The sequence below is a fragment of the Stegastes partitus genome, unplaced genomic scaffold (assembly GCF_000690725.1).
Source record: "Stegastes partitus isolate 25-593 unplaced genomic scaffold, Stegastes_partitus-1.0.2 Scaffold292, whole genome shotgun sequence".
Taxonomy (NCBI): Eukaryota; Metazoa; Chordata; class Actinopteri; family Pomacentridae; genus Stegastes; species Stegastes partitus.
This window is the reverse complement of record NW_007578023.1, coordinates 468885-483190: the sequence shown is the minus strand read 5'-3', so window position 1 is coordinate 483190 and position 14306 is coordinate 468885. Positions and strand designations below refer to the sequence as shown.

The window sequence follows — 14306 nt, the reverse complement described above, 5'->3', positions numbered from 1 at the left end:
CACATCTGGTCTGATGCTGAACTCTGCAGCCGCTCTGCAGAGGGGCCAGTGGGGACCCAATAATGAGAACCACAGATCCTTGTATCTTCTCCAGTGCCGTGTTCTTTTATGAGCCTTGACACAAGGACAAGTTGTAAAGAAATCTACATGCATGTGGCCTTTTCCCATCCTCTCAGATACTAACCCATGACAAGCTGACAAGGGGTCAATGGACGCCTTGAGGAGAATGTCATCTGTTTCACCACTCAGATTATGCACTGTGCCCTGGCACCGATCCAGCCCCGCTCAGATCAGGACATAAAAAAAATACATAAAAAAATGGGGGGTTCGAACTGCATAACGAGCTCATTTTCTTTGGCTTGAATTTCCTGAGAGTTTAAATCAACACTGGAGACAAATCACAAAGAGAGAAACTATTTGGCATGTGCTTAGTCCAGCCTGGAATTATTTAGTCATTCAAATTTCAATCAGACTTTAATTTTCATATTCCAATCATATCAAGCAGCCCGTGTATTTATATATTTCGTGCCTGCGCTGGGAGAAGTGTGAGAGAGAAGGCATGCAGTGGGGCAGGAAATGTCCAACGTGAGCACGTCCTGCCTGACAATGCAGCCCTCTTCACCGAGTTAAGCAATCCGTCGACAGCCAATTGGGTTTGAAAATGCCTGAGAGATCACATTAGGGCTGACCCGGGCTGACCTCCCTCACTGGCCAGAGCTATCCACAAACAATGCACACAAACACATTTGCATATATAATTTCCTGCGAAGCCACAAGCAGCTATAATATCCCAGGATGAGCTCACTGATCACAATTGTGTGAACAAGTCCTGACAAACTGTTGAACTGGGTTTACCAGATGGTCCAGTACCAGCAGAAGAGGGTAAGCATACCACTAGTTGCCAGAAAACAAAATGACACTTTTTTTTTTTTTGCCACATCCAAAGCTCTCCACTGGCCTGTGCTGGATCCATCTATCACATGTCTAATATTTGTAGAAAGCGGTCTGTGTAAATAGCGCTATAAAAACATACGGAGCACATGATGACTCATATTCTAGTTCACAAACTGCAAGTGTTCATGTGTTTTTGTCACCACCGAAAGCCTTGGATAAAGTGTAATCAAATTATGCCCTGATCCCGAACTGATCAAAAGGGAAACATGCAGTGAGAAGGCAAACAGTTTGCCATGTTAATCCCACATTTAACCCAGATTAATTGACAGCTGTACAACATTTGAAAAAACGAGCAGCAGGATAAATGTGAGCTATGATACTCGCACAAACACAATCTGACAGTCGCCGATGAACTTTTTCTCACTTCAATTTCTGAATGAGTCTTTTCTTAAAAAAAAGTATTCCAGCTCATCCTACAGTAGAAACAACTTTAAGGTACTCGACTCAGACGCCCGCAGCCAACCCCAATCCACTGTTGTTTTGTAAATTCAAAGAGGGTGGAAGCTTTGTGAAATCTGACATTCTTGTCCTTTTTTGGTCAGCGTGAGGGCAGGATACCTACATACTGTACCTCAATAATACATTCCATGACTGCAGTTTACTGCTATGTGTGTACTTTGGAAACCATTCGGCATCCCAGGCCTTGAACTGCTAACTTGTTATTACAGGGTTCCCACTAAAGGTCACTCGAGGTGCCACTGAGACAACTGTAGCCGCTGACATTATTCATGTGCCGCACTGGCTGTTAAAATTAATTGCAATAATTTCTACAGTTTCCACAGCACTACTGTAAAGATTGTCTGTCAAAGCACAAATGCATTATAAGGTGTAATTTAAATAAAGTTATGAATATAATAATTATTAATAGGACCAGATAAAAAATATTTTTTTAAAATATTGAAAAATACTGAAAATTCCAAATTCATGGACAAGCTCAGGAACTATGTGTAGATTATTGGTGAATATAGGGAATTTTTTTTACTGTAGTGATAGAAAACTATTCAGCTTTCTTTTTTCTTATGTTGGCCCCTATTTCTTATAGTTATTTTTTTCAAAGACAATAAATTATGGATGACACTGTGCTGAAAAAAGAGCTAAATAACCCCCAAAATTGACATGAAAACACTAAACTAAGCTATGGAATAAGAAACCTATGAATTTTATGGCCGAAAAAAATGCAAGCTAGTTATAGTAATATTGTCTCCCAGAATCATTCGTATTATTCTCCGTCACATTTCTACAAAGATATTTTCCAGATTTATTTTCTGGAGGGGTAAGCAGCAGGCTACGCTATTTACTCTCTGTGTCCTCACTCCGGCTCCTGCTGTACACTTCGCTTCGCCTTTTCATGCCATGTCTCATTGCAGAACTGCTGACTGTCCCCTCTGTCACAGAGCAACTCAGACCCGAGCGGGGAGCCGTAACCACGCTCTGGATTTTATTGTAAATCTGCCGAGACACACGCTACATTTTCCCCCTCAGAAACGCAGCCCTGCCTGGCCCTCCAACGGAGTCCCCACCCATTCAGATCAGCTATCAATCTGTCATTCATAAAGTTGGGAAGACAAATGGGCAAACAAACGTACGCCTGCAGGACCAGTGCAAATTAAACATCCCCAAATCAGCCCGCGTTTTGAGAATCTGCTTCATGAAGCGATTTCTACTTTATGCGTAAATTTCAGCCAAGATCGTCTTTTTACGCGTTGCAAGTGCTTGTCAAAAAAATACCTACTTGCACCCAGGAAACAGTCCGTTAACCTTCTGAAACAGCTTGTTGAAGACGGACCATCTTCCATGTCGGATTGTGAGCGCAAAAGGAGAGAGGAGCCACGGAGAAAAGTGCGCCTCTGCAGCTGCAACTTGGTGCGTCTGGGCACAAAAAAAAAAGGAAAAGGAAAAAAGGAAAACAAAATCAAAACTATTCCAGGACGCGCTGAGGTGATGGTGGTGTCCTCGATGCTTGGGGCTGTGCACGGTTTAGGAAGGGCAAGGAGAGCACAGTGTGCTGCCGCCCCCCTCCTCCACCAGCGCTATGATCCAGCACCGCTGGCCGAGGTGTAGCTACAGTCGGTCCGCCTCCTCGGCGTGGTGGCTCCGCTGTGGATGTGCAGCAGCAGCAGACTGAACGGAGCAGAGATGTCGACGCATAGACACAGAGAAATGGGAGTAAACACACACACACACACACACACACACACACACACACACACACACGGGCTGAGACGGGAGCGCGCCACCGTCAATTCACGCAGAGCGATCCTTTGTAATTTTCAAAAGAAAAGCCCAAACGCCTGACTGCTGCAGGGAATACCCAGGGAGAAATGCAGAAATGAAAACAAAGCCTAATACTGTTTTATCAATTTTGAAAACACGTTAATCAATATTTTTCAAACGTGCATCAATGATGACTAAACAGATTTTAACGCACATTTGTTTCTATGAGATATTACTGCAAACATTGGACAAGGCAACGACCACACTGACAAACCAGATTGTGTGCCGTCTTCTTAAAGAAATAAGTGATTATAGATATTTCCGAAGATCAAGTAAAGGTTTATTTTTCTACCAACGTGTAATTTGAAGGGACAGACGTCCTGATTTCAGGTATTTTTGCGCAATTGACGCGTCTGGGAAGTTCACTCTTGACGCTGCTGTGCTGAACTGCTGTTCCTGTTCCTGAATTTGGCTGCCTTTTTCTGATCCACGACTCTGGTCAAGGAGGAGACAACCGAAATGACAACCTCCAGATTTACAGCATGGCAGGACAAAGCGCTAGAGTGTTTTTTTTTAAATGCACTGACTAAAAAGCAGCATACACTGTTTAAAGACGTCGGATTTTTACGCATCGACTTGCCCTTTAGCAAAGCACTAAATTCACTTCTGCTCTGGAGGTCTCGAGGACTCTAACCTCTGACCTCACCAGAAGGGGAATTTTAAATCAAGGATCTGCAGAGTGAAGTAACCAGATTTTATGAATGGCTTGTTCCCAGAATGCACCTTCATTCAGATCAGCCTTTCACCTAAAGCCAGACAAAGGAGCCACCATAGAGCAAATCCCACAATCTGTGTAAGAAAAATACATATAGAACATTTCACCATGGTGCAGTCACGAAAAGTCTATTTAATGTACTGAAAACACAAAAACCAGAGGGACAGTCTAAACATTGATAATACCAAGGTCTAACTCGTGCCTTATCTAGCTAGAGATTGTACATGAAGTTCTTTGTGTGAAGTAAATAAGATTTGCCTTTCTTTGTGTTGATATTTCGGCTCGTAACTTCAAATATCTGCAGAGACGTGCATTTACTAAAGGAATGTATTCAATTGATTTATTTCACCGGCCTAACTCAGTTGCACATTTACATAAATTATAATTGTAAATATTGCCTTGAATTGGCACAGTAAAATAAATCAATGTGGTACATTCCTTTAGCAAAAGCCTAACTCTGCAAATCCCTGCGAAGACTGCACATCTGCAGTGCCACTGAAATATTTAGACACACTCACTACAGTCCTGAAGTGGAGATATAATCCTATAAGAATAATGAGCAATCCCATAGCAAGAGTCATGAAAATAATAGAATTAACCTGAAATTCAGGTCGAGCAGAAGAATGTTTTGTGTTCTGAAGATGACAATCTGGATCATCACACAACTGACGAACAATCTGCGTCAACTGTTCAGAGATAAAATCCGAAAATGCCGCGATACAGACACAAAACCACAGAATACCACAGTGCACTGCTAGAATTTTTTCTTCTTTAAAAAACCCAAAAAACTCTTGTATTTAAAGTCAAGTGTGAGTCAAACGATTTCCGGAGTCAGTCTGATTTTTCTCTGACGTCTTTAAGGCCACCGTTAATTCCTGCTAACTGCACAGTTTATGCCTTAAAGCTTGCCAAAGGAATGCACCGCCACTAATGTTTATATTTCCAACATATCCAGAGACATATTATTCATCCATAGGACACTGGTAGAGCCAAACAATACTGACATGGAACTAATTTTGTGCCGTGTATCAACAAACTCTGCATAGCCTTCATGAGGAGTTCTGTTTCAATTAAAAGCGCAAGATATCAACAGATATTAACTGATCTGTCTCTCTGTTCGTGTCAGTCACTGAGGTGGGGATACTACATCAGGTCTCAAATGAAGTGAGCCCTTCTATCTCCACAACCTTTGCAGATGTGCACCCGTGCTATCAGCGCTCACAGCACCTAAACAGCTTTGACTCTGCAACATGATACAGCATAAAGTGTGCCAGACTCCCTCACGGCTGCAGCATTACATACTGATCATATCGAGAGAGCAAGAGAGAGAGAGAGAGAAGTGTGGGAGCTGTGGCAGGTTACGTCAGCAAGTGCGCTATCAATCACCGGCATTCCTACACTCTGGAGCAGCTGCTCCATTCAGAGGTCTCATGTATATATAACATAATGGATTCTGTCTGTCGCTTTTTCTTCCATTTTAGTCTGATCAGAAAAGCCCTTAGAAACAACACTCTACACTACACTCGTACGCTGTTACTTTCTCATTGATGGTGATGCTGCCTTTTGATTATTTCTTGCAACAAAGCTTGTATCTGTTCATTTGAAACACTAATCTAACACTATTTTTCTGATGCCCAGGAATTTGGCAGGTTGTGCTGAAGGGAGAATCAAAGAAATTCAGCCATCTCTGTGAAATTTAACAACATGCAGCACATCACTAAGCTCACATTTAATAATACATAAACATCATTTACACAGTATTTTAATCTGGGAATAGAAATCTTAATTCCAGTCTTCTTCCTCTGAGATACAATGAAACATGTTAGGAAAAAAGAGGAAAAAAGGGGGGATATGGCACAATGTGTTAAACGTAACAAGCAAAAAAAAAAAAAAAGCAAACAATAAAGTCAAAGGAAAAGAATTTCTAAGCTGATGAATCTCACAAAGCTCCTTCGACTCCTTAAGGGCTCACCTCTGTTCGTCCTCCCTGCACTTCAAGTAGCTTATGCACGGAAATTTAGATAGAAAACAAATGCTTGAAAACGTTCCCTGCAAAGTTCATGACTGGAAGTTTATGAGCTTATGTGAGACGGTTATGGCTGAAGAACTTATAGGGAATGCAGTAGATCACAAGGGATGCCACAGCTCTGTCCGTGACCCGCCGGTGAACCCTTCTGATCTGCCGCTTCTCCAAAGTGGCAAAGCAACCGCTTTTTAACGCATTATGAATTATCGCATAACAGGAGGCAACTGACCAGCCTGACCTGTCAAAACACACTGATATTTCAACTGTGTTTAGACTAGTCCGCATGGAATGAAGCGTGAAAAAATTACCTAAAGACACATTATCAGAATAAAACGTTTGAGGTTTTATCTACACAGAAATCTGTGTTTTTCTTGCACATGGTTTAAAAATGATATGCTTCCTGTTGTAATGTATGTTTATGTGAGACACAGGTTTTTCCTTTGGACTCACAGTTGGAAAAAGACATAAATGCAGCAGAATGATCCCGGCAAATCTTAAGCTGTCAGATGTTTCCTGTGCTATTATAAGTACACAAAGCAATCTGCATTTTGTTACAGACACATTGTTGGTTGCTAGGGAGCTGACTGATATCTGTAGTGGACAAGTAAAGGACTAGTTTGCCAAGTCTTTACTTTGACCCTGACATTTTAAGACTTTGTTCCATACATTTGTAAAGTGCAGTAATATTCTAATCACACGATGACATTCAGTTGTATCGTCTCTTCATTAACACATTTTAGTACACTGCTCCTAACAAAGATCATTTCCTGGGCAGTGCTGGATAATGACAATTTAAAGACAGCAATACCACACAGTAAAAATCTTGTAAAAACCAAAACCTAAGTCAAATATTATTTGTATTAATGTGCAAGCAGAATGTTCACTACTTTAAAGCTGTAAATAAAAATAACTTGCATTAAAATGTAATTTACTGAATATATTCTTCACGAAAATACAAACTTACATCTTGAAAATGTTATTTTTTCTTTAAACTAGTCTTGTCTAACTACAAAACTGTTAATTTTAAGACAAAGAGAATCAGCACAATCCTCAAAATGTAATTTCTAATAGTACATTATATTTCCCAAGTGCTCCTGTTTCGTATGAACCTTCATATCCACAGCTGTCCAGTGATTGGAGTATATTTCCTTTCAAAATTCAGTAAAATATAGAAAAGTGTTTCATTGGAAAAACAGGAAGTAAAGTACTTTAAATATGTTGTGAAGCACCAGAGTGCTAAATGGGCTTTGTTCCTTTCTACCACTGGTCTTAACTGATTGTACACCTAGAATCATACAAAAAAAAACTACATTTTATGGGAAGATAATCCCAAGAGATTCAATAAAAAGCAACTTGACTTTTCTTTTTGGTTCTTGAAGACATATCACCTCTCATCCAAGAAGCTTCAGTTCATATTTCTTCAGTTCAGAACTGAAGAAACCTCTTAGATGAGAGGTGAAATGTCTTTAAGAACCACAAGCAGAAGTCCAGTTGATTTTTTACTGAAGCTCTTAGGAGGACCGTGATGTGGATTACTGTAAATGTACACACAGATCATATAGAGGCAGGCAGGCAGGTAAACCGGATTTCGTGGCTACATCTGCATCACAGTACTTTTTAATTTAGCCGTATACAAATGGAATAAATTAACTAAGCACAAGAGACCCAAGAAAACCTCAAAATGTCCGTCAGGGCTCTCTCTGGCTTGATCCATATCAATTTGGACGAGGAGTGCGCACTCTTTTCTCTGTCAACATCATCCTGCCACCAAATCCCATATCCATCTGTGAATGGATAGCATGTGTGTTACAGAAGAATTTATGGAAATCAAAAAGGTGATGATGAAAGAAGCTGAAATCTCATCTGTGTTTAACATAGGATATGTGTGTGTGTCACATGCAGAAGGTTCCTATGGCTTTTGGTGAAAGAGCAGCTTTGCCTTTGTCCGCCGGGGGGGATCAACAGCTGACTGGAGAGTGAGTGGTCGGCAGCCATGCTTAACTGTTCTCCCCTCTCTGCTGTTTTTAGCAAACCTCCTCCTGATGACTGTGGCCTGCCTCCCAACATGAGAGCTGCACATCTTCAGACATGTGTGTTCTTGTTCACGCACAGCCTCGCCCCCTGCCCCCCACATTACAGACCTCATCCACTTGAGCACATTTCTGATTCAAGGCACTGTACAAGGGTTTTTTTTTTTTTTTTTTGCACACTGCGCACACACACGCACGCCACAGATGTAAGTGAAACATTTACAGATCACATGCAAATACACGCAAACATGAACACATATACACAGGCAGGAGCGTACTTACATCTATGTAGGCACACACACACACACATCACATGCGGCAGACACACACCACAGAGACTTCCAGTCCCCTCCCCCCAACTGAATAGTCTGTTCTGACAATCCACAGGACAGCCGGAGCATTGACGTCAGAGGCAGGCCCATGAAAATACAGGGTCCCTGGGGGGCTGAGGGAGTTATGCACATCTTCACAGCTTGGCTCGCAACTAGTTCAACAACCAAAGAGCATATTACTGCCTCTGTTTACTCTTATTTGTCAGAAAATGCAAGAATAATAATAATAAAAATAAAATGTAAAAAAAAAACAACAAAAACGGTCCACATTTACACAAAAGCCTGGCATGCACAAATTTGCATGCGACTGCAATGCGGCTCATCTCAAATGTGACGTCAATGGACGTCATTGCACTGTGATCCATTAGGACAAATGTGAGATAGGTGCATAATTTAGGTTAATGGAAATACAAATCACAGCACACCATTACCTGCCCTCTGTCGTCTTAATCATTGCCATTTTGAATAACTGCTGTCAGATTGTGGTATATTAGACGCACCCAGAGGAAAGGTTTGTTGCTCGCTCAGACGTCCCCACAGTCCCGAGAGAAAAGATGACATCTTTGTTTATCGCTCAGTGTTCTCAAACTCGTTCTGTTTTTGTTCTTCTAAGAAATCATTAGGACATCAGAGCCATTAATCTCATTGTTCTTCTCTCATTCTCCTTCTCTCACCTTTTTCTGAGGTGATCATAGTTGCCGTTTGCCTGTCTGCAACCAAATATAGTATGTGTTGCTGTGGTCTTAGCTGTGTTATTGTTTAAAAAGAAGAGTCCTGCACACGCTGAGAAAGGCATATGGGTGTCTAAAATGTGTCTTAATCTTAGCCTGTTTGGGTAGAAAGCACTCTGGGTTATTACAAGAAATGTTAGAGATAAACTAGGAAATTTATTTCACTGTTATTTTCTGAGTATCAGAATACATGTTTAAGAGTGTGTATATGTACAGTATGTTTAGATATCAGAAAAGTAAGAAAATGATAGCAAGGGATAAATATAAACTTAACATTTAGTTTTTTATTTTTATGATATATGTATTATTTTATTAATGTTGCAAAATACAATTAAGATGATTTTGAATGACACAATTGGAACACCAAACACACAAAAATGGCATTTCTCAAACTATTCTTTGTAACATTGCCACCACTATTTTTGCCACCCTTAAACAATTAACCAGTACCTTAAATCACTGGTGTGCTGATTAGATTAACATTACGTAATGTGTGAGAACTCATATGCATGAAGTGTTTGGGGATGAACAGAAAAGTGCAGACTAAATGTCACTTTATTTATTCACACTTGTCTGAGCTATTTGCTCACTATTGTTGTGCTTCCAGGCTTTGACGTATTCCCATCTTTACCCTGTAGCATAAAATAGAATTCTTTATTGTCATTGCACAGTCAGTGTGTAACGAAATTAATCGGCAATCCGGCATTCACACAATCAGACATTTTTACAAGTACAATAAGAAATGTGCAAATATAAAATATAACATCTAGTGGAATAAAATTGTATGTATAATAAAAACAATGGGATAACTTATTACATAAAATACAGCTGATTTTGTATATTACGAATTATAAAAACAGTAGTGCAACTGATGTTGGACCTCTGGATGTTGTGCATTACTAAGCATATACGAAAAAATATGGCTTAAGTATTGCAAAAATTACATACAAGGTGCAGTTGTATGTAAATGTGTCGTTTCAGTAAATAAATGCAAGGTGGATAGGGTAGCATGTTAGCTAAATCTGGCCATTGTCACAGTTTCTCACAGAAAAAAATTGAGTGTACAAGAGGGCGTGAATGCAGTAGTGATCTTTGAGATGATTTCTTCCTCAGTCTAATTGAATTCATATGACTGGGTTTGACCACAATGCATCAAAGTGTTGGCTTTCAAGCCCATTCACATGCAAACAGTGTAGATTATTTAAATCATGACTGTAAACTTTGTTGCCTAACGAGTTACCTGGACAGCCACTGTCCTCTTTGGTCCATCTAGTCCAGGCTGAACACATATGAGTCCCTAAAAAATTGCCACAACAACCTGATTTGGGCATGTACAATTTGTTCTGGCTTTGCAGCGAAGAGAGAGCAAAGTGAATTGAGCTGGTCTCAGTTGACTCATCTCCCGTGGCTCTCTAAAGTCCAGAACACTTGTGTTAAACTCTAATGATTTTCTGTTCAACCAGATGATTTTTCAAACTTTCGATTGCCCAACAGAAGCTCTGATTGTTTCCTCCGTGTTGCAATAAATCTGGATCTGGATCCAAGCTCTTAATGAGATCCTTATGTACATTTTAAATAATCACACATTTATAACGGATGCTTCACATCTTTCCAGTGCTGCAGCCAATCCAGTTGAGAAATACACCAATAAAATTCCCTCTGTAGTAGCTGGTATGTCAATCTGCAAATAAATCGGGGTAAAGTATGCCCTGTGAGGACCAAGGGGTTTAGCTGCGCCTCTGAAGCTCCATCTCCTCAAGCCAGAAGCCCACCTGAGCTTGAGACTGGAGCATCTCCTCAGAGAATATTTCATCATCAGTCATAAGGCCACAGTTTGTGACCTGCACAGCTGTCGCATGCAGGAACTTGGAGAAGACTTCCTCCATATGGAGAACATGGTGACAGGAAATCAAGAGTCCAGTGCAATGGAACCATTAAAGACAAGCTGAGCTTTTGTCAGCGCAGTTGCGTCAAGGGAAACACTTTGGAGATAACACAGCAGGGAATACATGTTTTGTCCCCAAAGACAAGCGGCCAGTAATAAAACTTGGCTCTTCAGCTGCCTGCATGTCCCTCCACAAGAGGTGCAGTTCTAACTTGTTAACAGGAAACAGGCTGATCTGGTGAAAGTTGCCTTTTATGGACTCTTTGACATGAACCGTATGTCCAAGAAACCTGAGGAGGATGATGGTCCAAATTTTCATTTGGGATGGAGCTGATTAAATAAAGCACAGCCTTGTTCTTTCCAGTATGATTGTAATGTAGGATTCGGCTGTCTCCTTTGCGTCCTCTACAGATATCGGGAGCACAAAGAATAGCTGTTAGGGCCCCAGAAATGGCAGAGAATGATACTCGAAATGATAAAAGTGCACGACTGGCCACGTGTAGACTTATTAGACTGACTAAGTGGATAATTCAACCTAATTTGGTGCGGGCCAGTCCACTACTTCATTAGTTTCCTCCTGACAGTTTCTTAAATTGATCTTTCCGAAAAACTACAAAATGACATTAAGGCACTATTTGTAATCTGATCTGAATGGATCCTTTGTACAGATGGACTTGATGGTGCTTCAGTCAAATTTGACAATTATCTAGTCAGGTCCTGATCAGGTAAACCCACAATAAACACAACAGCAACAATGTGTCACTTGCAAACTCGCTATACATTGGCATCTTTACCCATTTTGGCCACTTGTTTCTATAATCTCATTCTTTCTGTCACTTTCAAGAGCTCATGAACATAGGTGACGGTTGGAACACAGACTAACGTCCAGCTCAAACCCCCTTTCTACCAAAATGGTCCAGTACAACACCTTCATTACTACTGAGACTGGAGGAAGCCTGAGTTGGAGTTGTTGCACATTTGCTAAAGAAGGAAGTGGATTGGTCAGTACCAAAAATCCTGACCAATTCAAGATAGGTAATATGGCCTACAGCTAGCTCTGTAAGGGGAACTTAGTTGCTAAATGAAAGATTTTAGGCCTAATAGACACTCATCAATACACAAAACAATCTGTATTAAATGAATCTTGCCAATGACGGTGAGTAATCATGTCCTTCTTGCTGCAACTCTTACCGGCTGGTCTTGGCACCCTTACAGCTTTGTATCTCTGACTATTGTTCCTATCGATTTGGATAACATTGCACTCATCAAAGTAATTGCTGAGACCTAGGACCGCAGCAAAACTGCCAAAGCTAAACCTGACAGGGCAAGAGATGAGTTGTCTGATAATCTGACAGGCATCAGGAAGACCAGATCATCTGAGTCACCTATTTGGAGGTAAACCTAAAGGAGCATACCTAAAATGTAGGCAACAGTCTCACATTACAGAGGAAATGTCTACTAGTTCTAACACAGAAAGCAGGACAAAGCTGAATTAGGAAATAAACTGAATGAGCAGACAGTTTAGGCAACAATTTTTCAGCTCACCCTTGTTTTTTTATCCGCATAATTTTACTTAAACTGTGGGATTGTAGTTGTCTGACTACTCGTGTGATGGTGATTGGGAATTTTCCCACGTTGCAGCCATTAACTTGGGGAGGACAATGTTAGGCTATTATATCCAAGAGAATCAATGGCTAGAGCTACAAAAAACAAACAAAGAAGCTGTAAAAAAAACAAAAAAAAAGCAAAACCTCTTTTCCTTTAAGCTATACCAATGAAGCTTCTTGTTCTTGATCAGGAGAAAAGAAACCATTTTATGTGAACTGTTAAAGGCAGTCTGTTCCCTCCCAGCACCAACAATAGGACTTAATAGTAACAGGGACTTCCACATAGGAGGAAGTGGCAAAAAAAAGGAGGCACATAACGAGTAAAGAAAATGGCAACGTTGTTAAAACATTAAAGAAGTTCTCCAGTGTAAAAGGCTGACTGTACGTGTGCAATATCTATAACATTTCCATCGTTTTATTTGTTTGAATGCACAATATTTATATGTCGCTTTTCACAGTGTTGGACAAATGTTCATTGGGACAAGAAATCTTAGATGAGCACAGACAAATTCAGAAGCAGCGCAGGAGGTCTGAAATGTGAATAAAAAGCAAGCAAAAGCAGCTTATAACTGACATCAGGCATTATATCAGTGTCATAGTTTCTCCTTGTTCCTGTAATAATTCAGCAACTGATGAAATTATGAATGTGCCACTACTGTAATGCAGAAATTAATGTTCTGTGCAGTGCCAGAAGAATGGCATCTCTGACAAAAGATGGGCGTTAAATTTTATGCCGATTTTACTAGAAAGCGTTATTCTGAATGGTTAATAATTTAGTTCTGGCAGAGAAAGTCTTATATCACTGCCCTATCTACATGGAGGTCAGAGGTCAGGGATCCCTTCAAGCTAACTAGTGTCCTAATATATTACTGCAACCTAAAGGTAGTATGCTCTAGTCAGTAAAATAAAAACAGAGGTTTGTAAGGCAACACTCCAAGCAGCAGAATGTACTCTGACTGCAAAATGAAGCATTTGTAAATTCAGAGCGTCACACACACTGTTAACAGACAGCGTAGAGGAGACCTCTCAAACGTACAACGTGCTGTAACTGTGGCCAAATGGGACGGTGATAAATTATTTGAACAAATGCAGTTCTTTAGACCAAATTTGTCATTTATATGAACAACGTGAGGAGAGATGGAAAATTTTCATTCTAATTTTTCAGTTTATCAGCTTATTTGTCAACAGGAAATCTGGTAATCAGATAGATTTAACCCAGAAGGATGCAGTTTTTTGTTTTTGGCCAAGTGCAAAAACTAACCTCAGTAAAGCGAGTCTCTATAAAACATGTCTCTCTCCAGTGTGTTGTTTATGTAAAGCTTGTTCACTATACGATTGCACGGTGCAGTCGGTGGTGAAAATGCAATGATGTGATCCACGACAAACACGTTTCACTGTACATCCCAACAGTTTCCATGCAGGAGTTGACTGAACCAGCGGAAGCCGTCTCCTGCTCGCGTGCCACATGCTGACAAATTTAATGTGACCATATAACAACTGTAATGCTCTCAGTGGCTCACTGTGCCTCAGACCTCGCGCCACACAATCGAATTCAAAAGCAAAGAGGATTAACGTGGATAATATAGCGAGAAATAAATAAGAGGAACGTTGATAAGGCTCCTATCAACGCATGAGAGAAGACAAGAGGCGGGGGGGGGAACGCATTCAGAGAGCTCACAATGGACAGGTGGTGCAGATATGTGATGTGGAGCTGTGTGTGGAGCGCTGCAGTGGAGAGAAAACTGCAGAAGG

The 14306-nt window shown here is 40.6% G+C and overlaps 1 protein-coding gene across 2 annotated transcripts in view; it reads right to left on the bottom strand.

The window, feature by feature from the left end:
• pde10a (phosphodiesterase 10A) overlaps positions 1-14306 on the bottom strand; it is a 58719-nt gene that overhangs the window by 36029 nt on the left and 8384 nt on the right. Inside the window, exon 1 of one of the 2 annotated variants that reach the window (XM_008282991.1) lies at positions 2687-3040. The exons of the other annotated variant lie outside the window; for it this stretch is intronic. Within the exon in view, the coding sequence (XP_008281213.1) occupies positions 2687-2750 (64 nt within the window). The 5' untranslated portion in view covers positions 2751-3040. Of the gene's footprint in view, positions 1-2686; positions 3041-14306 lie in introns of those variants that run through there. 2 annotated transcript variants of the gene reach the window in all.